Source organism: Falco cherrug, chromosome 5 (genome assembly GCF_023634085.1).
Source record: "Falco cherrug isolate bFalChe1 chromosome 5, bFalChe1.pri, whole genome shotgun sequence".
In the NCBI taxonomy this organism is placed as follows: Eukaryota; Metazoa; Chordata; class Aves; order Falconiformes; family Falconidae; genus Falco; species Falco cherrug.
Genome location: NC_073701.1, coordinates 11,920,071 through 11,944,533, shown reverse-complemented (window position 1 = coordinate 11,944,533; position 24,463 = coordinate 11,920,071). Strand labels below are relative to the sequence as shown.

The 24,463-nt window shown below is 37.2% G+C and overlaps 1 protein-coding gene across 1 annotated transcript in view; it reads right to left on the bottom strand.

The window, feature by feature from the left end:
• The window catches only part of LOC102058980 (potassium voltage-gated channel subfamily KQT member 1-like), a 510,914-nt gene that overhangs the window by 389,257 nt on the left and 97,194 nt on the right, over nt 1-24,463 (bottom strand). Inside the window, exons 11-12 of the mRNA XM_027815098.2 lie at nt 24,330-24,444; nt 22,211-22,225 (exon numbers count right to left, since the gene is read on the bottom strand). Of these exons, the coding sequence (XP_027670899.2) occupies nt 22,211-22,225; nt 24,330-24,444 (130 nt within the window). The remainder of the gene's footprint in view (nt 1-22,210; nt 22,226-24,329; nt 24,445-24,463) is intronic.

The following is a 24,463-nucleotide window of genomic DNA, read 5'->3' as shown; positions in this document are numbered from 1 at the left end:
AATGCCTAGAATTATTTGTTACCATTGTGGGTCTACAGAGTCAAATTGCCTCCTCCACACACAAGCTCAGTACCTCTCTGCATTGTCTGCAGGAATCTCTCCTGTTCCACCAGCTCATAAAGCTTTGGAGCCTCTCCCTCAGAGAAGTACTCAAAATGGCTTTCCTGTGGGACTCATGGTCACAGAGGGCTAGGCTTTATCAAACCATGCATCAATGCCAATTCCATATTTCTACTTTGAAGAAAGAAAAAGAAAGGAAAATGTGGGTGGGGGGATGGCACAGGCAGGAATAGAGAGGGAAAAGGAAAAGGCATTTGTCTCACAGCCACACAAAACTGCAAAAAGGACTTCTTCAAAACCTGTCATAGGAAACTCATCTGGGAACACTATGCTTTCACACAAAAGCAGCAGATTCAGAATTAACTTAAACACAGTTTTGCCATGAAAGCTTTACAAATCTTCAGACACCAATATATTCTGTAAAGTTACATACTAACACCTTAATGTGCTTGAGTTCACTTGAAATTCAACATACCATAACACAAGAAAAATCCTATCCACAGGGGGAGAAAAAAAAAAAAAAAAAAAGAAGAAGAAGAAATATGCACACATTCTAACTTCAGAGCAAAGCAACAATTTGGGCTTGCACACAGACACACTGAAATATAGTAAACAGAAACCAGTGGTGATGGTGGTTGAATGTCTGGTGAAATATAGGAGCTATAGGGATTTGTACTTTAAAGAGAAGTTAACGCTGCACATTGTTTTCTAATAGCTTCTGGTTTGAGACTCATGCAATATCTCTGTTTTTAATACCAACCATCTGTACTAAACTTGAAGTGTATCAGTGCTGCATATCTTTAAGATACGGGAAAAAAATGAATTATGTAATGACTGGTCACCAGCCCAATGTCCTTTCTGCCTTATAAGAAACACAAGTTTCTGCTACTGGAAAGATACTCAAACTGTAACATTTTGATTGGTGATGCAAAGGAGGAAACAATTTTCTGCAATCATATTAGAAACTATTAAATCATTTACAGATACCTTTGAAAACCTGCTGTGCCTTAATTTATATTTTCAAGGGATAAAAAGAGAGACCTAACAAGGGTTCTGGTACATTTCAGATTTCTACTAGCATAAACAGAGCTTGCTCCTGCCTTTTGCTTATTAGTCTAGAAGTTATTCAACTTTTAGGGCAGAGGCAAGAGAAATCTAAATCCTACCTTTGCAAAACCTATGGACTCAAACTAAAAATAAATCCATTTCTTCCTTTTCCCTGAAATCCTTTTCTGCTTTTGTTTGTTCGTTCTGGATTTTATCAGTCTCTTTTTTTCGTGCTGGTGAATCATGTCTCTGTCACAGCTGATTCCATTTATCTATCCTGGGAGAAAACAAAAGCTAAAAATAACTCTTTTGGGGTTTCTGCTGGGTTTTGCACGAGAAGGGACTGAGTATGTTCATTCCAAGCTTGTGTGTCAATGTTTTGCTTTATCTTTGCCAGGGTTGACTTAACTAGTACCGTGTTAGAAAAAGAAAAAAAGCTGTTTGCTGTCCATAAAATTCCAAGTTGGCTAAAATTTAACAACATCTGAGGCAAATGAAAAATAAAACTTTCTTAACATCCAAGTTAGTACTGTTTTATTTGCAAGTGGAACCTTTTTTTGCAAAAAGTCTTTGCCATTTCTTGTAATGAACAACAACGAAATACACAGGTTCTAGCAGGCTGCAGTCTTTATGTTTGAAAGTGGTTTTTTCTGACTGTGTACAGATCGTTGCTGAATTCAAAGTATCATTGCAAACAATAATCAGTCTCATACAGTGGAAGATATTTTGCCTGGGCTAGGCTGGAAATCTTGCAGGAACATTTATTACCATGATCTCTAGTGCTTCTTTCTCCCATTTGCATTAGACATATTGGACTAGCTCACCACGAATACAGCCCCATGAGAGGCATTTTGATGTCTGTGCCTTGCTCTATGCAATATGGTGGGTACATCTACTTCTGGGCAGTGGGAAGTTTTTGGGCTAAACCTGGTATGTGTGCAGAGGGAAAGTTCAGGTCAGTATTACATTTCATTAGTTTCATCCACATAATTCTAACCATAATAATGTTAATTGTTGTGTTACTCTGCTTATGCAGCAGCTGGGTTCAAGACAGATTTTGAGAAGAACTCACACTAGTTATAACCAAACCTCAGATTTTCACACAGTGCCTGGCATGATCAGGGATGAGGACTTCAAGCTGTTTTCTCTACATGAAAGTGCCCTGAAAAACTAGATTCTTAAAAAAAAATAAAAAAAATATCAAGCTCAGTCCTTAGTCTACATACATCCAAAATGAAATACACATTGTATGCACCGGGAAAGACTGTATTCTACCACATCTTACAGAAAATGTGGTGGTTAAAGTAAAAAGGACAAAGAACTTTAACAATATCTTCAGATGGTTTATGTATGCTAGTATGAGTCACTCGAGCAGGAGTGAAATGTATAGAGACACAAGATAAGTAATGGTACCAGGAGCTCAGTCCCAGTGTATCATTTGACAGACTTTTTATCCTAGTTTATTTGCTCCATGTTAACTGCTCATCCCAAGCACCACATTTGCTTATGGTGGAGACAGTGACACAGGCAGAATAAACCTCTTTAGGGCTGTGCAAACTCAGCAGAGGAAGGTGAAGGCACTGGGCAAGTAGCTACACTGACCCTTATGATACTACTGAAGCAGTACACAGACTTCTGGTTTTGACGTATGTGACAATGTGATCCAAACCACAGTTGTTGGCTAGCTTGCTGTAAAAGAGAAATGAAGCACCAGTGTGACTGAAAATATATTTAAGAAAAAAAATCTGTAGGTGTTTAAACATATGTGGGGAATGCAGTAGAAAGATGCTTCTGGGGGAAAAAAATGGTGCTACATTTCAAATGACAGTCTAATTTTCTTTTTCAAAGTTCAACAACATTAGTGACTATGACATACACAATCATGTGCCAGAAGCAAGCAGATAAGCTCTAAGGAATCCAGCAAGAAACACAGATTGCCTAGCACCAAAATGGCCCATCTGCAAAAGGTATGTCTTTAGAAATCATTAAAAGACAATGTTTAAAAAGAGAAGGTGGTTTTGAATATTATACTTCAATTACGGTACTACTAGTAGTTGTCAGATTTTTTTGTTTTTCCTCTCTTTCTAGATCTTTCAAAAAATTCCAATTGAAAGTCACAGACAATGGCTGACAGAAAAACAAGTATACCAGCTTAGACCTTAGGAAAGAGTACCAGGGTGGCAGCATTTGTATGGTCTACAACCAAAATTTTGAGAGCTCTCTGTGCAGAGTACATCTAAAGGCAGTGTCATGAAGTATGAAAGAATTTCTGAAAATATTAATCAAACAACAAAAAGTTGCTTCTGTAAGTCACTTGGCAAAACTGTCCATGATATCACCACATTCCAGGCTTCTTACACTGACTGAGCTGGAAGTATTTAAGTTCATGAACTCCAGCCTCTCATAGCCACTCCCAGTACAGTTATTCTAACTGGGGCCACAATGTGCTTTTCAGAATGTTCCAAATGTAACCTTGAAGTGAATGTGGGCTTCTCCTTGAGAAGGAATAGCTTGTTCTTCCTGCCATCTCCCAGTAACGCAATTGCTCTGTTTAGTATTATATGTTACAATATATGAAGTAGCAGCTTTTTCAGATGTTTCATTGAACATGAATACAGTGGAGATGCAGTGACTACAGCTTCACTGAGTTGTGGTTGTTGTGGTTGTTCAGCTGCAAGCCATCTTATATTTCAAGATCAAAATGAATAGCAGAGGAAAAGGAAGAACAAAGTGTTACCTTGTAGAGACAGAAGTAGCAAAATATTGAAGAAATATATGAATTTATCACCACATCCTAGTCAATCGCATTTATAAGGCAAGTACACTTAAAGAGTACTTGTTTAACAACACAAAAAGAATTACATGCAATTTCACATTCCATTTTTTTTAGACATATCTACTTTGGGTGAAAAAAGTTTTCAGTTGCATCACTGAATGTAACTAGGTAAAATAAGATCTTACTGACTTTTCCCTTATGAATAATTTACAAGAATGATCTATAAACCTACTCTGCAAAATTTGTAAACAGCTACTGAAACCAGGAATCACTCATTTTTTCTTCCAAAAGCCTAGTTAAGTTAGAAAGGCTGGTACTCTGAAGTTTTCTTTCAAAACACTCATACTTGATCTGCAAGATCTTTAAACAACATAACAATGCACCCATATTTCAGCTGGAGAACTTTTATAGAAGCTCTGCGGAGGAGGTGTAAGAACCCATCCACAGTGTAGGATTCGGAACACAGCAGCTTCTACCACAGACAACATAGGAAACAACTCCCCAGGACTAGCACTGTATTTAGATTTCAAAATTAAAAGTATGTCTATGCACATACATGAAAGCAGATTATAATTAGAAGCAAAAATAAAGCCTGACACTACTCAGTGACACACCTCCATGCCAACAGCTATCTGCAGATATGGGAACTGCATGATACAATCAGTAAAAATACATTAATTTCCTCTGTTGCCAGAAGAAGCAGAAGATTTTCCTCTGTCGCATTGGTCATAGCCAGTACAAGAAGATGTCATTAAAAAATTCAAATGTTCTTTTTCATCCCTGGAGAGAGCCACAGGTGGGACTGGAGAATTTACTACTGCTGAGTTATAGCAGGGAGGTACAGGAGAAAACCTTTTTTTTTAATTCAACCAGACTTTTAAAAATACTTGTTCACTACAAAAGTAATGGATCCTTCTTACAGTCCTGAAATAACCAGAACCCTAAAAATGAATGCTTGTTTATACTGCAGTCTCTATCATAGTGGGAAGCAGCTGGCACAATGAAAGTATTAACAAGGCCAGGTGGCAAGTCCAAGTAAGCTGTGAAGAGGCACAGAACTGCCCAGACCTTTTGAGATCAAAAAAAAAAAAAAAAAACAAACCCAAAAAACTGTGGCAGAGCAAAACTCCATCTTAAAGCTGTGTAGAAAATAAACAGCAATTCAAGAAGGAAGTTAATACTTTCTGAGGCAGGACTGAAGTACCTTGAAATTGCCTTGGAAAGCAGCTTCTCTCCCACTGCTGCTTAAAAGGAGGGATATTTAAGTCTAATAAAGATGCAGATTACTCCTTGTCACTCAGTGCATTGTTGAATGGGTCTTCCTCCTAACGTCTGGGTCTCCTCCTGCACACATGCTCTTCCTTAGCCCAGGCTCCTTGTCCAGTCAATCTTGGAAAATCCCTATTTGCTCACTCTTTTGAACAGCACTTCTATTTTGGCCAAATATCTTATTTAACTCTCTGAAACTGAACTTTTTTATTCTGGATTTTTCTCTTTAAAAGACCCTAGTCTGTGAATTTATAGAATAGTTTTATCGTTCTTGAATGCAGATAAATGTGATGCAGGATACTCTAGCTGAATGTATTATTTTGTTGCTTCTTTGTCTCCTACTCTCTCAGTGGATATAAAGTTATTTCCCTTAAAGCATGCACCGTACTTAAACATCTGCTGATGTTTAAGTGAAAATACAACAAGATGCTTTGGGATATATGCCTCAAATGCAACTGCTTATTTTCACGTTACTGTCCTCAAACAGAACTTTGTAGATAGCGAATAGGAAAATATATCAGTCTGAAGTTCATCTCAGTAGCATCCATTAACCAGTGCATTGTGACCTGGTTCAGCTGTAGACAGACAAATAAAAGGGCTGACCATAACATTAATGTGCTTATATGTAAAGTGAAATAAGAGGGCCAAGAGTTTTAAAAGTTGAAGTCAAAAAGAGTAGCTCCATAAACCTTGAAAGTCTACATGGAGGTGACAGGGCAGGGGGAGGACTTGTCTTCATTATATTCTCCAAGTAAGGAACTGCCCCAAGCTAATGGAGGATTTTTTTCTCCTTTTATACTCTCAGTCTGTTCTACTGGGTCTCTTGCAGGTATTTAACCAGATAAGCGACCAGTACAGTATCTAGTGCTGAGAAAAGGTATAAAAGTGGAAGCAGGGAGGCAGCAGCTCAGAGGAAAGAGCCAAACTTTTTTCGAGGCATCACACTCTTAGATCACTTTATATTGATTGTGAAACCACAACCATGAAAGTGAGAGAGAGTCCGGATTTCTGCAATGTATCAGTAAGAAGACCAGGAAAGGAGCTAGTGAAAGAAAATGAAGCACTTAGTGAGAAACAAGGATTTACTCACAACTTTGGCAGTCTTGATAGTAGGTTCTTGCTTTAAATAGTGCTTCTAATTTATGTGCTTTTTTTAAAAAATTTAATTACTACATCAATATTCCCAGCAATTTTCTTCCTTAAGTTAATCAAGTGCTTTCAAAGACTCCACAAAGACGGTTCTTTTACCTGGAGAAACTAGATTTCTTGAGCCACATCTTCCACAAAACTAGACCTAGAGAAAACTTCACGTCTATTTTTCTTCTGAAGGACAAAAAGAAAACAGAAAAAACTGCTTCTGATTCATCTTTCTCATGTGAGTTAAAAAAAAAAATCAACAAACATTCCCCCCAATAAGCACACCCACAGCTTTTTATTATCCTTTGTCTGAGGTGTCCTACCTTCCATTTATCTCTACTAAAATTCACCTGTAATTGCACTCCCTACTCTTTTTATTAAGACTCAACAGAATTTTCTTAAAAACTTTTTTGTTACCAGTTACTAAACATCTGATCTTTAACAAGTCAATTCCCTTCTCTGATCCCATTTTAGTCCTCTTGCATAGTTTCTTACTTCAATTCCAAAAAAGAAAGTAGCAATATTAAAACGTATTTGGAAGCTACACTGGCCTATATAAGACCCATTATCTTTGTTAATTTCAGATTCCAGAGGAAGAGTATGCTCCAAAGCATAGTGCAGTTTGTGTTATCAATCGTCCTTTGCAATGGGAAAAATTCATCTTCACACAGACAAATGACCAGTTGTATATGACTGGTAAAAAACTGCTGGTTTGCATTTTTTCTGGAGTATTATCCCGTGTTTGGTTTTTTGGGTTTTTTTTTAAGTGTAATTTTTCATCTGAAAGCCTAAAAGTGTGTTGCAGAAATCTGGGAGCTTGCAGCAAACTCGCTGCAATTGAGATACACACTCTGTACTTTTATGAATGAGTAAAATGAAGCGGAGACTAAACTTCCCAACCATGGAATAATCAAGCTCAGTAGTATATTACATGAAGATCAGGAAGTATGCTACTTCTTTTAAAAGTGCAATTGCTGTAGCAGTTGTAAAGTATTTGACGTGATCATATGATAGGGCTTGTCTAAATGAACATGGTAATTTTAGAGGTAAGTAGAGAAGAAACATTAACCTCTGTGAGAGATTTTAAGAACTGACATTCTTCTTTTAGTGTGGCTAAGGTAAGTGCATAGTATAGCTGAAAATATCACTAATTAGCTTAATTTTTTTCTTTAAGGAACTTAAAGAACGAAGCAAAGATACAGAAAGCCTATAGGGCATTTCCTGGTATAGGAAAAGGAGAAAAGCACAAACGAAACCAGACTCATTTTCAGTCAAGTGGCCATATGTTCCTTCAGTTCACAAAGTTCACATCTCATTTTTGTTGGCAAATCAACAACAAACTTTTACCCTTCTACAGTCATTCATTTGACTTTTTGCCAATGCATTAAAACATTTTTTCCCCAAAAGAAAACACATTGCCAGCATCATTTACAACTCCCCCTAAAAATACTTACAGCACAACATTACATGCATACTTTTGACAATTGTGCTTTTGGAAAACACTCCTCTGTAGCAGGTAGACAATAAAAGATTTTTCATGTCAGGGAGATACTGTTTTAAATATGTGCTACTGACCAAGAACAGACAGACCTAAACAAGAACCTTCCTTAAGATAACATTAATTTCTTGTCTTTATAATCATAAAAGATTTTACTGTATATAGGTACAAGTATGGGTAAACCCAGTCATCCACCCTAGTAATTCCCAGCCCCCCAAAACTTCTTGATAAATCAGTGTTTGAAAGTTCTCGAATTAGATCTATAAACAGAAAAGTAGAAAAACTGTTTTTCTAATACTTTATGACAGTTTTCCTCTTTTCTTGTTTTCTCAAACTAATAATTCTTTTAGCCAGAATTTAACTTTGATTTATATGTCAAACAATTTTGTAGATGATTGCCATGAAGGAACATAAGAAAAATCAGATGTCTAAAGTTAAAAAATAAGATAGTAACAGTATTATTGCTATGATTAGTACCAGAACAATTTTTACCATCTTTTGCTTTTAAAGACTGAAATTCTTTCACTTTGCTCCATAGATATTACGCAAAATGGTATGTGGAAAAGGGGAAAAAAGATGGGATCTGCAGAAAACGCAAGTTGACAGGACATTACAACAAACACAATAAGTATTATATGCCGAATTAGTGATCAAGCACTGTGTTTATATGTCCATAATCGTTTGAGTGAAATGATGTTAAGGTCTGTTAGTTTGTTATTCAAAACTAACAGATGGATTTTAAGACAGGGAAGATTAAACATGACTACCAGAGTCTCTCATTGATAGACAAATGTTCACAGATCTCAGTCTCACTGAGGATTACAAAATGTATGTACTTCAAAAATTTCAAATGAGAAATTACACGACTCAAAACTTGTTTTTCATTTGTGATTTGGACTTTGTGGATTGTATTTGTACAAAAGGTGTTTTTCCACAGATTGCTGCACAGCAGTCTCAATCCCTTTGCACAGCAATTCCTCTTTGAAGTAGTATCTTTGTAGCAGATACAGGCAAACAGATGACCCTTGAGGTCTGCCTACACAGTAACTGCAACTAGCAGCTCATGGACTGCAGCTCACAGTCAGTCAAGCACAAGCTCATGTATAAAAACAATGGTTTACAACTCAATTATTTGGGTCCAGAGCCTGCATGGAAAAGTTGCTCCATTGCACTCTGAGAACAAACCAATCTCCATAGATTTTCACTGCTAGCTTCAGCAGCATGACTACAGATTTCACCTGCCAGAGCACAGCTGGTTGCTAGTCCAAGACAGGCCAGCTGTGTTTAAATAAAAACTGAAATGAGAACTAAAAGTGTAAACCAAAAGACCTTGAACTTTAAATTGCTTCTTTTACTTTCCCATGAGCCAATAAACTGAGGCCTTTTAAAACAGATAAGACAGCTGTGGCTACTACTGGAAAGGATATTTCTGAAATAAGGGTGAAGTTACCCACCTGATTGTCAGACCACTCTACGCTATTTCTTCATTACCAAACAAGAATACTGAAACCAATGAACAAGCAGAAACCCCTTACCCAGAGATAAGGGTAACTGTCATCAAACTCTGATACTTATATTAACCTTGCTCAGATAGCACTAGAAGAAGAAAAGCCATCTCAGGCAAGTAGTGGTGAGGGGAATGGTGATGTCTTGAACAGCAGATTCTATAATGAGCTCATGCCTTTTCTATTTGTGAAAGAGATAAGCACTTACTGAACAAGGAACAGGCAAAGATAAGATAAAATAACCTTGGTCCCAGCTTCAGTTCCTCATTAGCTCATGTATTAAAGCATCACAATTCCCCTGCTGAAATCAGAGAATTTAGAAACATTCATTACCGGTGCTCAAATGATAAAATTAAAAAAAGAGAACAACTTTGTCATACTACGAAGATTTTTTTTCCTCAGTGATTATCATTTTAGTTTGTAATACTTATCTAAGATAAAGATTGAATGGGTAAGGTAAGAGCATATATTTTGGTTTTGTTATTTCCACTTTGGTTGGAGGTATGAGATATAGGCTGTAGCAAAGTCTTTAATCCAAACATCAAAAGCAAGACTCATGTTTCGAGCAAGAGAGGAACCCTGAAATCGTCACAATATGCCAATGAAAACAAAATAATTTTAAAGTTTTACATTCATCTGTGGATTATTTGTTTCTCACATCAAATAAACCAACTAGTAAAATCTTCTAAACCATGGCTAGGTGTTTATCTATTCAAGGTGAAGAAAGCTGCCCTTGCGAACAAGCACTTAAATTTTATTTTACCCTAGGCCACCCACTGTCTGTTTACTCATCACACACACAGACTTGCTGTAAAGTAAACAGGAGGATAATTCTGACTTAATTTCCAGGTTTTAATACTATGCATGAGTGATAAAATTAAATGTAGACTCCAAGTAAATATGCAGGGGTTCAAGCACACAGGTTGGTTAAGAGTTTTCACAACTGGGCAAACAAATAATATAAGAAATCTAAAAAGGTGCAACATAATATCATAGAAAAAGAGGCCTCTGTGAGACAGAGTTATAGACTTTCACAGAAATCCAATAGTTACCTACATGATTATGTCTCTAAACTCATGTTTAATCAACTATACACAGAGCTAACTACTCATTTTAGGAAATCAGTAAATTTGAAGGGAATGGGGATACCCCCCGCAGTCTAGATTATCGATTATATCTGTAGAGCAGGGACCTGCTGTGATGTTGCTGAAGAGATGTGTTGATAACAAAAGATAAAGTATTTTCTCCCAGCGTTCCAGATGCAAGGCATTCTTCCTGGGAAAAGTTTAAGGCCCTCTGAGGATGCATAAACTCAAATTCTTGACCAGCTAGAGGCACAAGACTCAGATGCCTGACCATTTAAATAGAAGTCAGAGCTCTTCAAGACTTCTCGAAGCAAGCAAAACCCCAGACACACACACACTACTCCCAACCATAAAGAGTAGAAGGAGAAACTGAAGGCTTTAATGAGATGTTGAGGTGGTTATGGATGATGAAGGGAGCTAAGAGGAGCCAGAGCAAGCTCTGAAGTGGTCAACAAGATGTGCAAGGGAGCTCTGGGTAAGACTGAGAGTCCCTTTAATCTTTATCCAGGCTGCTACTGTTTTCCCCTGCATCTACTTTCCTCTCTTTTCAGGCACGAGCTCCCCATCTCCTGTCCACCTCTCTACCACAATCCACAGAACCCACGCTCACCACCTAACACTGCACCTAATCAATCCCCCAGTCCTCAGGAACAGCCATTATTCCTGTGCCTCCAGTACTGCGCCCATTCCTGCTGCTGAGCCATCAAAGTTCATGTCTCAAAGTGATTCACCCTCACTGACAGCAGCAGCGCTGTACAGAAGCAACAGGGATAACTAGCTTAATAAATTGTACCTAATTTCATTTAGAGCTGACCTTGGGTTTCCCTGCAAAAGGGGCCAAACAAAGGGCTTGCAGTCAGAACCCTCAAGGTCCCATAGCAGTTCCTTGGCTAGCAAGATCTCCTTGCCCGGTGCTTGTTTAACTTAAAAACTAACAGGCACATTTTCTAAATTAAAATTTAAGCAGAGCTTGGCAGGTGGATGACATGAGATTAATAGAAGCCTTTCACTCAAAATCAGACATGAAAGATTATGCATACAGATCAAATTAAAACTTTTCCTACATTAAAAAAATACATTCTTTGTCAAGAGGAGAAAGCATGCATACCTCCACAAATAAATTCTGAGATGAAGATGTATAAAATTTACTGCAGCCAAAGCCTCGAAAGAGGAAGAAAAGAACTAAATACAGTAAGAGTCATGCTTCATTTATCTGCAATGCACGGTGAATGTTGCAAGTTCCACACATTTCAGTTGTGTTTTATTTTTTAAATAACAAACTAGCTAAGTAATCACAGGAACATGTGGAAACCTCTAACAAAGCTCTGTCCAAAAAACCAAATACCAATTACATTGTATTATTGGATTTGCATTACTACAGACATAAGTCACAGAACCCACTGGAAAGGATCCTTCAGTAGCAACTCCTGAAGTAAGAGATATCAGCATAAGAACAACTTTATTAGCTCTTTCAGCTTTGTTTTCAGACATATTTTAATACTAATGAGCACCACATACTGTAGACAGCTGACTAAATAAAAAAGGCCATCAAGATTATCTATTTTTGCTAGTCCATGGGTGTAGGCAGTCCAGCTAACATAAACCAGAGGAGATAAGTATCAGTAACTTATGAAAAATGCCATTACAGCATGCTAGAAGCAAAACAGCTATGTGAAATGAGAGGAACAGAACTCAATATAGCGTGCAATGACTGTAAGCTTCAGTGCCCACATACTAAGCTTTCTGTACTGTAATGGTCTGATACATTCATTTTGACCCAGAGACCAGAGATAAATTGTCTTAGCAATACAAACAAACAGCTAAGCAATTAGGGCAAAGTTTTTGGAGAACATAGTGATAACATCTAAAAGCATTGTTGGGTGATGGGGAAAAACAGCTCTGGAGATAGGGCGGTTTAATCTGAAGTAAAAGAGAGTATAATTGCTTCTCCAAATTACAGTGCACTGAAAAAAAAGCAGACAAGCAACTGGCACCGGTATTTGTCTGGCATCTATTTCAGCATATCCAACCTGAAAAGTAACTTTCATTGTCCCATTTGGAGTTAATCAAGTTTTGCCTATAAAAAGATAGATTTGAAATGTGCAGCCGTGAAAGTAGCAGAGTAGAAGAATCCGTGAGGAACCACCAGGTTTTAAAGAATTTCTATCATTTAAATTTCCTTAAAGTAACTTATTAAAATAAAGTTTCCAATCACAGAGGTTAACATAGTAGTCAAATGATCATAACAATTTTATCTATCAGCTTTTATGTATCAGCCCTATATAGAGGGTCAAATAGACGTACATTAGTTGCAATGCAGAACACTGGCTGAAACAATGTCTATTACTTTTGAGGCACAGAAACAGAGGTAACTAGCAACTAACCTAAATTGTGTGTTGATTTAACAATGAGCATTTGGTTACTGCTTTAGAAATTTGCACAAGATGTTAACTGCACTAACCTAAAGTATTATAAACATTTTAGAAGTCAGTGGAATATCAGGCCTAGAATACGTTCCTTCAATGTAAAGAAATCTAAACCGAGTTTAGGTAGGGTTACGCAAGAAAACAGACATAAGGAGATAAAAGATAATCTCTGCGATTACTACTAATTTTTGTTGTTATGAACACTCTTGTACACAATAAGATAGTTTTATTAGATGGAGATGCTTGCTTATCACAAAACACCTAAATTTTATTTTAGTGGAAAAGAATTGCAATATGGAAGATATAAATGCACATTGTACTTTTACTGTAGCTGAATTACCAGCTGTCTCATAGTATTCAGTGGGGGAATGATATTGGTATTGTTTTTAAATGCATAATGAAATGAAGATGAACACAGCATTTTTTTTACTAAAGAGCTTATTTTTCCTTGAAACGTATTTCAAAAAAATCAGTAAGACATTTTAAAAGATACAGAATTCAAACACAGGTGTTTTTGGAGCTGTTATAAACGCTCCATAGTCTTAATTCCATCCCAGATAACAGAAGCAGCTTCAATAATTCAGCCATGTCATCTGAACTCCAATGTAATTTAAGGCATTGAAAGCCACCCAAATGAGCATTTATATTTCAACAAGGAAAAGCACTTTACTAGTAATTCCAGAATAAGTTGTACACAGATTAGTAAGCAAGGCAAGACTGCAACACTCCTTGGTAAACATCAAATTCACACTTAGAAAAAGTCTTCATTCTTTTATCTTAGGGTAAATGGACAGTTTACCTGCTTTCTGAGTAGAAGTTAGAGGACAATATTTTTTTTGGTTCAAACTTCACTATGAAGCATCATAACCAAATTAAATCATTTTAATTTGTGATTGATATTATTTTACCAGTTGTCTTGAAAATTTTAAAATAAATTTTCATAATATTGCTAATTATGAAATACCAAAGAAATCACCCATAAAGAGCATTCTCTAACTACACAACTGTTCTCTACATCTGTAATAAAATTTTATTTCCATCTCTTTTCTTCCTCCAATCCTTTCATCAGAACCTATCAATTAACAACGCTGAGCTCCCTTAACTTTCACTTCCAGTCTCTGCATTTTTCTCTGCTCGATACTGCCCTAGAAATAATGGCTGTAGGAGGAACATGTTAGATAGCCAACATCACTTCTTAAGAAAGTAGGCTATGGAAATGAAAAGTCACTCTTTCATCTAGAAGGCGGATTCTGGCTTGCAAGGATGTGCTGTCAACACAATGGTCAGAAATAATGCTCAGATATTAAGGTAAAATGTATAACCCCTACCTTATAGAGAATGCTATTTTTTTTTTTATCCCAGCTCTCCCCTCCACTGCCAAAACTTGAACTCCTAGGAAAACAAATGGTGTTTTTATGCCCTGAAGTTTTTCTCCACTTTTTTCACCCTAATTACTCATACACTCCCCACCAGGAGGGGTGGGCTTTTGGTTTGATAGCTGGGCTGCCTTATTTTCCATCACAGAAGCAGCCCAGGGAAGCAACTAAAGAAGGAAAAAGGAAGGACAACTGGTATATGCAATTTCTGAAATATTTTTCTGTTGAATACTGCAAATACAAAACACATGCTGTGATATAGCTTGTGGGTGGAGCTAGACCAGATCGGGAATGACCTATGTATTTTAGTTACAGACACCTTAAAGTCCTATCACTGTGCTTTTCATATACCCTCAATATACTTTACATAAGTGAACACAATGAAGGGCCTGTTACTAGAATAGGAATATGCAAGATTCATATACATCAAGTTTAGTCTTACATAAAATGTGTTAAGCTTGAAATTATTGCAAAACCACAAGATCAAGATTAAAAAAAAAAAAATGTACACTCATTCATTTCTACCTATACCATGATAAAGGACAAAGTTACACTTCTCTGTGCATTGCAATCATGGTTTTCCACCAAGGTTTGTGTTTGGGTTTTTTTTCCCCCCAGGAAAACAAATACCATGCTTGCACTTTGTGTTTTGTAAGAATGAGAGACTACAGTGATCTGATAAGAAGGGTTGTACTGTCGTGTTCAGCAAAGAATACACTTTAATGTTGTCATTCAAACTTTTCTCAGATGCATATAAATGCAGTTATCAATATTGTCAAGTGTGACAGAGCTTGATTGGAACAGTTATGTGCACTGTAATATGAATCTTTAACTAAAAACCGCAACAAACTACGATGTCCAAAAAAAGCCTTTATAAAATGATTCCTCCCTTTACTAGTTTCATACTCACACATACAGACCACACATGCCAATACTGAAGACTAGGTCTAGACCAGTCTAGCTCTTTGCAGCCTTTTTAGCAACAAACAAAAAAGAGTTGCCTTATTTTCATTCTCTAACTTGCTACTGAGATAAATAATGATTTGAGTAAAACAAAGCCACAAAGGTCTTTTACTTTGATCTGAAAATGGAGACATTCTTTGTAAACTATTTCTTATACAAGACAGATATTTGCAGCCATACATCCAGTCATCTCACCCCTTCATGAAAAATTTTATCCCTGCTCTAAAGTTCCGTGAACTAAATAGAAAACTCATTAAGAAACATTTAATTACATGAAACACCATGGTTTTGTAGAAGCTCCTGTTTCAAAACCAACCTTTTGTTTCAGACTTTACCTTCAGATCTGAACCATTTGTTCCATAGAGGCTTACATGATACATGCACTTAGTTACATTTTGACAACCTTCACTGGGCTGTTACAATAGTCTGTTCTCCAGGAAAAAAAAAAAAAAAAAAAGTATAAACCACAATACCAAGTAGAGCCCTTGGGGGTCAGTTAAGTTTCTCATTAAAGTGATGTTCAAGTACATGTAGCACTTTTCCATAGTGTGGCAACTTGCCAATTTAACATTTGGGAAATTCAGATGCTTGTAAATTAAGTTTGTAAGTAAGTTTGTTCAAATAACAAATCGGATTTTGAAAACTGAAACAGGAGTTTCTGTCTCTCATTGTGTTATGGTGCAGTGCCCTCCACTGGCCAAATGTCCTCACAAAAACAGAAGCAAAAAACTCAAAAGTTGCTCTTCAGACTAAAACCAAACCAAACCCCCTCCAAAAAGCCCTCAGAAGCAGCGTCAGATTCTCTGAATGGTTATTACATAACGGCACCAGTTTATACTAATGCCAGCCTTGCTTTCATATCACATGGTAATGAAAAAACGTTGGGTACTGAAATAAATCCTGAAGCAGCCTTTTTAAAGAGTTTGAAATTAGAGGTGACAATACAAAAATAAGTGCTGCTAAGAAGTCTAACTTAACATAAAGCCTTATAATGGTAAAAAGACTACCGCCAGATTAGCAATTACTACTGTCTGTTGAATTTTACCTTTTCAGTTCAGTAATGACAGACCCTCATCTAAATTTCTCTTTGAAGCTATTAATAATGCTTTTGAGTTCAGTGGAAATAATTAGTTGCATCAGTACCACCTATATTTAATTGGGAGTGAAAGTTAGTAAGCATCGAGAGCCAACAGCACAATGAGAAAGCTGGAAACAAGATACAAATACACATGCAAACACCCTCCCTTCATGTTACTGTGTGGTTGCCTACTTACTAGTTTTTCATATCTGCCTCTCACTTTGTTTTATGTTTCAAAATTATGGATGAAATATAAATGCAGTGGTGGCAGGCAAACGGCAACATCTTCAGGTATATTCTGTACTCCGACCAACCTTGCTTCTGTTATTTGGCCAACCCACTCCTCTTGGGTGATGTTACCATTCCCTTCACTAGCTGGTTGATGGCCAGTATTGCTTCACAACTTTCTCCAGTAACTATATTCGCCCAGTGACAACATTGGCAGTATTTACATGATACACCAAGTGCCTGATCATTCTTTCAAAATTTAAGAACAGAATTTTAAAATCATCTATGAACATGTGCAAAAGGACAACAGGTGGTACAAGAGATCTAGCTGATTATTAAGGACTCCAGGTACACTACCTTAGCAGTTAAAGTTATTAATAAGCTTTCAGTAGATTCAATTATCCTACAAAAGATTACTATTACTAGATCTAATTATATCCAGTGTGATTGATTTGCTGGTGATAATGTGAACTGTTTCTTTAATAAGACTAAAAGCAATAGGCTGTAGGAGGAAGTTACAATAAAAGCATAAAGATAAATGGTGTTTGCACAGGTAGATCAAAACCATAGAAAGATTGAAAATATGCTTGGTGTTAAGGGTTCCACATGTTGAATTTTCAAGCAGAGCCAAAGAAGGACACAAAAGTATTCTTAAGTCCCTGGTAAAACCTTCACTGCCATCTACAGATCGAGGGGATAACTGGAAGGCTGAAATAAAGCTGATAGATTTAACATCAAGTGCTGACAATAACTTAAAGCAAAATACAGCGCCATTTTATTTGAGCACATCTAATATAAACTTTAAGGCCTAACATAAGTTTTGGAGTTTTTTCTATTTGGTTTGTATAAATTTGCTGTGTTAGTGGGCAACAGATGAAACTAGTCATATTTCATATCTGTCAGTCCTATGATAAACTACTTCCAGTAGAAAAAAGAAAGTCCAACACTGTTCCTAAACTTGTTTTTAAGGAGAAAAGCTAAATGCCAAAACTAATCATGAAGCATCTTCCTTTAACTATAGTTGCGTTGCATGGATTACTAACAATGGTGGGATTTTCCACTCCACTGAAGAGCAGTGCTAAGCGTGTGTGTGTGTGTCCCCAATCTCTATAGACCCCTGTTCTGGTGAAGTGGGACCAGCTTTGGTGCTCTCTTCTTCCAGGCAGCCTGGAGCGAGCTGAAACACCAGACAAAAATAACTTCTTTACCTTATTAAGCCTCAGTCCTCACAGAAGATTCTGTTCCTCATTGAAGATTAATTTGTGATACTCCTTTTGTATCAGGATGCACCAGTGATAGAGCAAGGCATTCAGCCATCCTTACCCTCAGAGCCTCAGTTTCCCGTTTGAAGGACACATTACATTGTAGGCCTTGAGGTTTTGCAGCCATTGCTTTATGTCACATCTATCTTCTCACTCCTCCTCAGTGTTGTTATAAAGCTTTTGGCAATAAGCCATTTCCTCTTTTTAGGCAGATATTCCCACTTCCTGTGATTGTGCAATAACCCCCTACTAACACTGAGTTGTTCTACTAATCATATTGCAGATCTCCCTTGTACAAACTAAAAGCTGTTTCTCATACTATGAGCTTGAAAGAAAATAATTGGAGGTGGGAACAGTGGATCTCTCATTGCTTCCACATTCAGATCTCTGTGTTTCTATTGCACCATTTTAAGACCTCAGACTGAAATAGTATGCCATTTTCACAGCCATGTTACATATCATTTAATACACAGGAATGTAGCAGAAGTACATAAATGTTTCTTGCATAGAATTGTTTTAGCCAGAATTGTATTAAGCCCCCAATTCCTTAACATGATTTGACTCTGTTATAGACAGGGCCTCAGAAAGAAGAACAACTGTTGGTCTCACTCTCAACCCATGAAAAGTAATTAAGACCCCACTTTCCCGTGGGGAACAGGTGTAGCTATCACTTCCCTGGCAGCCTGTTCCAGCTGAAGAGTTATTACTACAGCTGTTCAGCTGATGGCAATTACAACTGACGATGGTCATTGTATGTGGATCTCACCTTCTAAAGGTTTCCTCCCAAGAGAACCGATGTGATGACTGCTGAACTGCAGCATTACACTACTTTCTGCTAGGAGACCAACTGACATTTACCTTTACGTGACCTTAGTGAGCTACAAAACGCATACTCAACCACAGTTGTTTAACCATGCTGACATACAGAATTTCTAACTTTTGCTTTTCCTTACAGTGTAAAGAGCTTTAAACACCACAGCTTTAAACCACAGAACTCTGAAAAACAAAAACAGGATGTCTGCCTCAAAAGCTGGTGCTGTGTGTATTTTTCCTGAGACTGTGCTATCTGAGACCAGGTTGGTATAGTCTTTCAATACAGTCTGTTGGCCAACTTTCTCTTTCCTGCTGGAAGGTCAGTTCTGGTATATATGAAGAAAATACTTTCATGGCCAAGGATTGTCGTGCAGATTTTGATGACAACAATAGGACCAACTGGAGATTAAAAAAAAAAAATAAATTAAGGCTGTGTTCAGTGGTCTCCTTTACTCTTGCAAAGCTCCAGTGCAGCTAGGGAGAATCCAGAAAAGGGCAAACACCATTTGCACAATTCAACATAGGAACAACACTCTTTGTTTACTCTTCTTCCTCAGGAGTGGGTTTTGATACTGCAAGAGTATGTTAGTGAAGGTCTACAGGACTTGTAGTTGAATAAACTACTTCAGCTGGAAGGGACCTACAATGATAATTTGGTCCAACTGCCTGAGCACCTCAGGGCTGACCAGAAGTTAAAGTACGTTAAGGGCATTATCCAAATGCCTCTTAAACACTGACAAGCTTTGTGGCATCTACCACTTCTCTAGGAAGCCTGTTCCAATGTTTGACCACTCTCTTGGTAAAGAACTGTTCCCTTATGCTTGGGTTAAACCTTCCCTGACACAGCTTTGAACCATTCCCATGCACCTTGTCACTGGATCCCAGGGAGGAGAGATCAGCACCTCCCTCCCCACTCCCCCTCCCCAGGAAGCTGTAGAGAGCAATGAGGCACCCCCTCAGCCTCCTTTTCTCCAAACTAACCAAGCCCAAATTCCTTAGCCACACCTTATAGGACATGCCTTTCAGCCCTTTCACTAGCTTTGTTGCCCTCCTTCGGACATATTCAAGAACGTTCACATCCTTGTTTGTCAATCAAGCCCCATACCCATCTCCAAAGGCTGTGCCACTCAGCACAGGTAAAGCACAACTGTAATTTCTGGTTTGAACTGTCATTAGGAGTGGCCAGCCTTAAATATTCTGACTAGGAAGAAGGAGCAAAAATCCACTCAGGCTTGTCCCTGCTCTCATTCTGATGTGTATTTCTCTTCCTTTCTTCCTTTTGTCACTCACCAAATTCATACACACTTACGAGAGGTTTTATTTGCATTTTTGTTGCTTACAGACACAGTTGAAGAATTAGCAAGCTTACAGCTTAGTCATTTTACAGACCTCAATAGCATCAGCTCTTTTGCTCAAAGACCTTGTGATATGCATGATAGGCTGCATCAGACAGATAAAATAGTCCTGCCAATAACGGACAGGAAACAAGATTTTAAAAGAAAAAAACAAACAAAAATCACAGACTGCCGCTTGCTTAATCAGTGCCATTTTGAGAAGCATCTCTTACCTCTTTCAGTAGTAAATAACCTGTTATAGAGATGCAGGAATTTGCCAAGTATTATTTTTACAAGCAGGCCTAATTCTATACCAGATGCTCCCTTTTTCTGTCAGAACATCTGTGTGCATACAGCAGGAAATTAAAAAGAGGGGCTTCAAGACATAACATCATAGAGAAAGACATGGCACTATGCACCATGTTGAACCAAGTTGAATGATGGGTCCATCTTCAAATTGTTTGATTTTACATATTCCACCAAAACATTGAGGTGATACAAAGAAAGTGCTACAGTAAGCAAGAAAGAGCAAAGTGATAAAAATGAAGTTTCCAGCTCTAGAAGTAACTTTCTCAAGATTTCGACCTTCCCTAATGTTTAGCTTGATTTAGATAGTTACCACTATACACAGAATAACCCTAAGGACTTAAGCAAATGTGCTGTAAAGAGACAAACAATCTCCAGGTTTTCTTCTAGTTTCAAAGCACAAACCAAACATTATTTTGCAGTCTCTCTAAACACTGATGGAGTCATCTTCTGACTGTTTAGTAAGGAACTTGAATAATTGGGTGGATAAGTACATCAGACAATGAAATAGTCTAACCATTTATTGTTAAAAACAGAACTACTCATCAACTGATTTAAATTAGCATATTTATTTCTGTCAGATTTGATTCATCTCTAACAACATCATTCTTATTCAACTTCAGGCACCTCAGAAGCAGCCAGTATAAAACAACATAGCTCCACTCAGGTCAGCAACACCACGTGATTTTTAACCCTCAGAGCCTGGGTCAGAGATACTCAGCAAGAACTTCATACAACCATGGCAATATATACTGAACAAGATGCTTTTGTTCCCTAACTCAGAACATTGAGTTTTTCTACATTTTTTCCCCAGATAACTGGAAACAAGCATCATCCCAACACTATCTACAGAAAGGTATGTTAAGCTCAATTTGCAAACTTGCTGTTTGGTTTTGGTTTTATTGACACCTTCCACCTTCTACCAGGATGGCTTACCCTTCTCCAAACTTGCGTGGATCACTAACATCAGAAGTCCAATATTGGATCTATTAACCACTGAAACCCGAGCAGTGGTGCAACTCACTGGTTTGCTTTCACTCAAGAAACATTCTTAAATGGTAGCATCGCCAGTTTCCAACTAGCCTGGTAGGTTTTGATGAACAACCACTTTTGTTACAGCGAGACTAACGCACATGCAGATTGATGCAACAGATGATCGTCCAAGGTACCATGGCTCAAGGATAGGAACTTTGTTCCCCTGGGACAATATCTGCCTTCCCACACAATGAAGGGAGATTTGAGGACATTATAGCCAAAAGTAAAGGTTCCTGTCACCAGAGAATGTCTCCTGTCATATGTGTAGCAGAATTTCAGAAGAATCAACTATTCATATTACAGAAAAAAAACCCTCAAAACATTGCAGTTGTAGACCTGATATTTCATGTTTAATAACCAACATCTTGCAAAGTTTAGAAAATGACCAGTTATTTGCTTTGGAATAAAGGTACACTGTGTGATTGATTTTGTAACTCCTAACACTTGTTGAAGGCAAGGAAAACTTTGCCTTTTGGCAGCTTGACAAAGAAGCGTGCCATGTGAAACTGTCACCATCATAGCATACTGTCATTAACCGTTATGTGAAAGCCATGTTTTCACTTTGTAAACTGCAAGGGTTGATTGCATATACACACACACCTTTGGCTAAATTCTACTCTTGGAATAATTTTTGTCTAATTCATTGACTGCATTTTTACTCTAGGAGGAAGATTTGTTGCACTAGTTATCAAATGTGTTATTTCCAAATAAGATAAACCCACTTCCCATCACATAGTTCACTCCAAATCAAGGGGAGATTTCACTGGGATCTAACTGGTACGTAACTCCAGAGCATGAAATAACATATGTGAACAAACAGAATAACTTTTTTCTCGCCAGGTGAACAAGCAAAATAAAAATGGAACTTTTAACGGGGGTGTGTGGGGGTGAATCCCATTACAAATTCCAAGGCACAATAGTGTAGGGAATACACTACTAAGTAGAAAGCAAAAGCCATGCTGTTTTGGAAAGCTCACACACCAAAACAAGTATTACAGACATGAAGACTTACCTGCATATATTTCTGCTAAAACACAAGACAAATAATCATGCTAAGTATATCCAATATTCATGTAGAAGACATGCATATCAGGCAAATACAGTGTTAATATCTTACTGTTTGCATTAAAAATGGCAGTTTAAATCCAAGATCCATAAATACATCATGTTCTGTGCTTGCTCAAAGTTCACAATTAGAATAATGCGATATTTCTACTCAGGAATTGGAACAACTCTTAAATGAATGCATCCTACTGAGGAAAATTACACACATACAAAATGAGATTATCAGTGATAAAGGTGGAAACTGGCATGCTTGACTTTAGAAGTGTAAAACTATATGAAATGGTGTTTTGTCTTTGCTTTTGCATAGTGCCTTTATAACTTAGAGTCTTATAAGTCTTAGAGTTTAATAATCCTTAATTTAGCAAAAAACAGTTGCAATATCATTCTGTTTATAGGTTCCTGACATTCATATACTATTAATTCCTCTTAATGTGGCTTGAAATCATGTAGCATATTACTTCAAATACTCTCTGTATTTTAAATGTTTTTCATTTGTACATTTGGTTAGCTTTCTATTTTTCCTTTACTTACTTTCCACATGAGAAATGCATATCAGCTCTAACATGAGCTAGAAAAGCAGGTACAGTTTGCAAGGTACACTGTGCAGAATAACATAAAATAACACCATTTTTCATGCACTAAGTAGTAGAAATAAGATTAGAATGGTTTCTTTGCAAATGTAAAATCCTGTGCTTGCACTGTGCAAATTAAAAAAAAAGAGACCAATTTGAATGGAACAATTTATAGTTCTCTGATTTCAAAGGTCCAAAAGTTAGCATGTGGGGAAATAGAAGCACCAGGGTATCTTGTATAAAAGCATAGTATAGTTGCTATGTGTCTACTACATCTATCTGTCAGAGTTACTTAGGCAGAAAGTAACCATATGATGTGAAATAACACATATTAAAAGCAATCAACACTATAGATTGGAATCACGTTGCTTTCAAATTCATCCTGAAAACCACTGTATATGTTTTTCCCTATCTGAAGGTAAGCAACAATTTTTTTCTTTTCAATCTTAGATATTCACTAAAGGGTTTTTCCAATGACAGTTGCATTTTTTTCTCTTGCAAACACGAACTCAGGTGAGTTTTTCACCACCATTAACGTAATGTCTAAACAGCTAGTTACACCTTCATGAGCTTGTGTCAGCTATACCATACTTTTAGGTCATATATCACTGCTAACTCAAGCATTCTATTCATCAGCATTGTTTGTATCAGTTTCTGCATGTGAGATAAAACCTCAGTATGATACCTGGATGCTCTGGCCTATCCAGGCCTTGCTGTATGCTTTAACGCTCTGCTTTGCATTTGAAATTTACTCCAGAATCCCCATCCCCAACACCTGAACTGTACATTATTGGACAAAAGCATGAAGGTTACTCAAGGTCATGTCAAAACACAACATGGAGGTGGTCCTGCGTAAAGATACTATTGCTTATTTCAATAAATAGACATTTCCTAAACCAAATGCAAACAACAGAAAAGATCATTCACAACTGCAGCAAACTCATCAATAATGGGGATTTTCTGTCCTGGTCAATCCAGGCACCTTCAGCATCTCCTGATTTTACTTTCATATTTTTGGAACATTGTTTCCTTACAAGTGTGCATACTTTATCAAAATATCATACAGTGTAGCCTTTCTATTTTCAGGCTGTATCTATAAATGACCATTTATGTTTGCAATCAATTCATAAGTTATTCATATTAGGAGTCCTTTAGAACTCTGATTCAGAATTCTACAAAGTATAAACCTACCTGTAAAACTCAATTTCAGGAACTGCGTCAGCTGCCTTTAAAAGTAAAACAACAAAGACAACAACTCTGCAAGACACCCATCACAGAGCAACGCTTCTCTTTCCAAGTGTCTGACTGCTTTCATTAAACTTAAAGCTAAACTTGCATTTTCTAGAAATGTTCACATACAGTTAAATAACATCAAACTCATAATCACTTCAAGTGCAGCCAGCCAAAGAATAATTCTTTTATTCAGTGATAAGTCTCCCTTACCATTAATGAGTATTCAGATTATCAATTATTAAAAGTTGTTGTTCCACTTACTGTGCCACGTCGGATACAGCTGGCAGTGGCGACTCTTCTGATATAAGGTCAATGTCATCAGTAAAGCTGTGGGCCCGCGACATTTCTTGGGTATTCCCTTCTAAACGTGTTTTCACTGCACAAATAATTTAAAG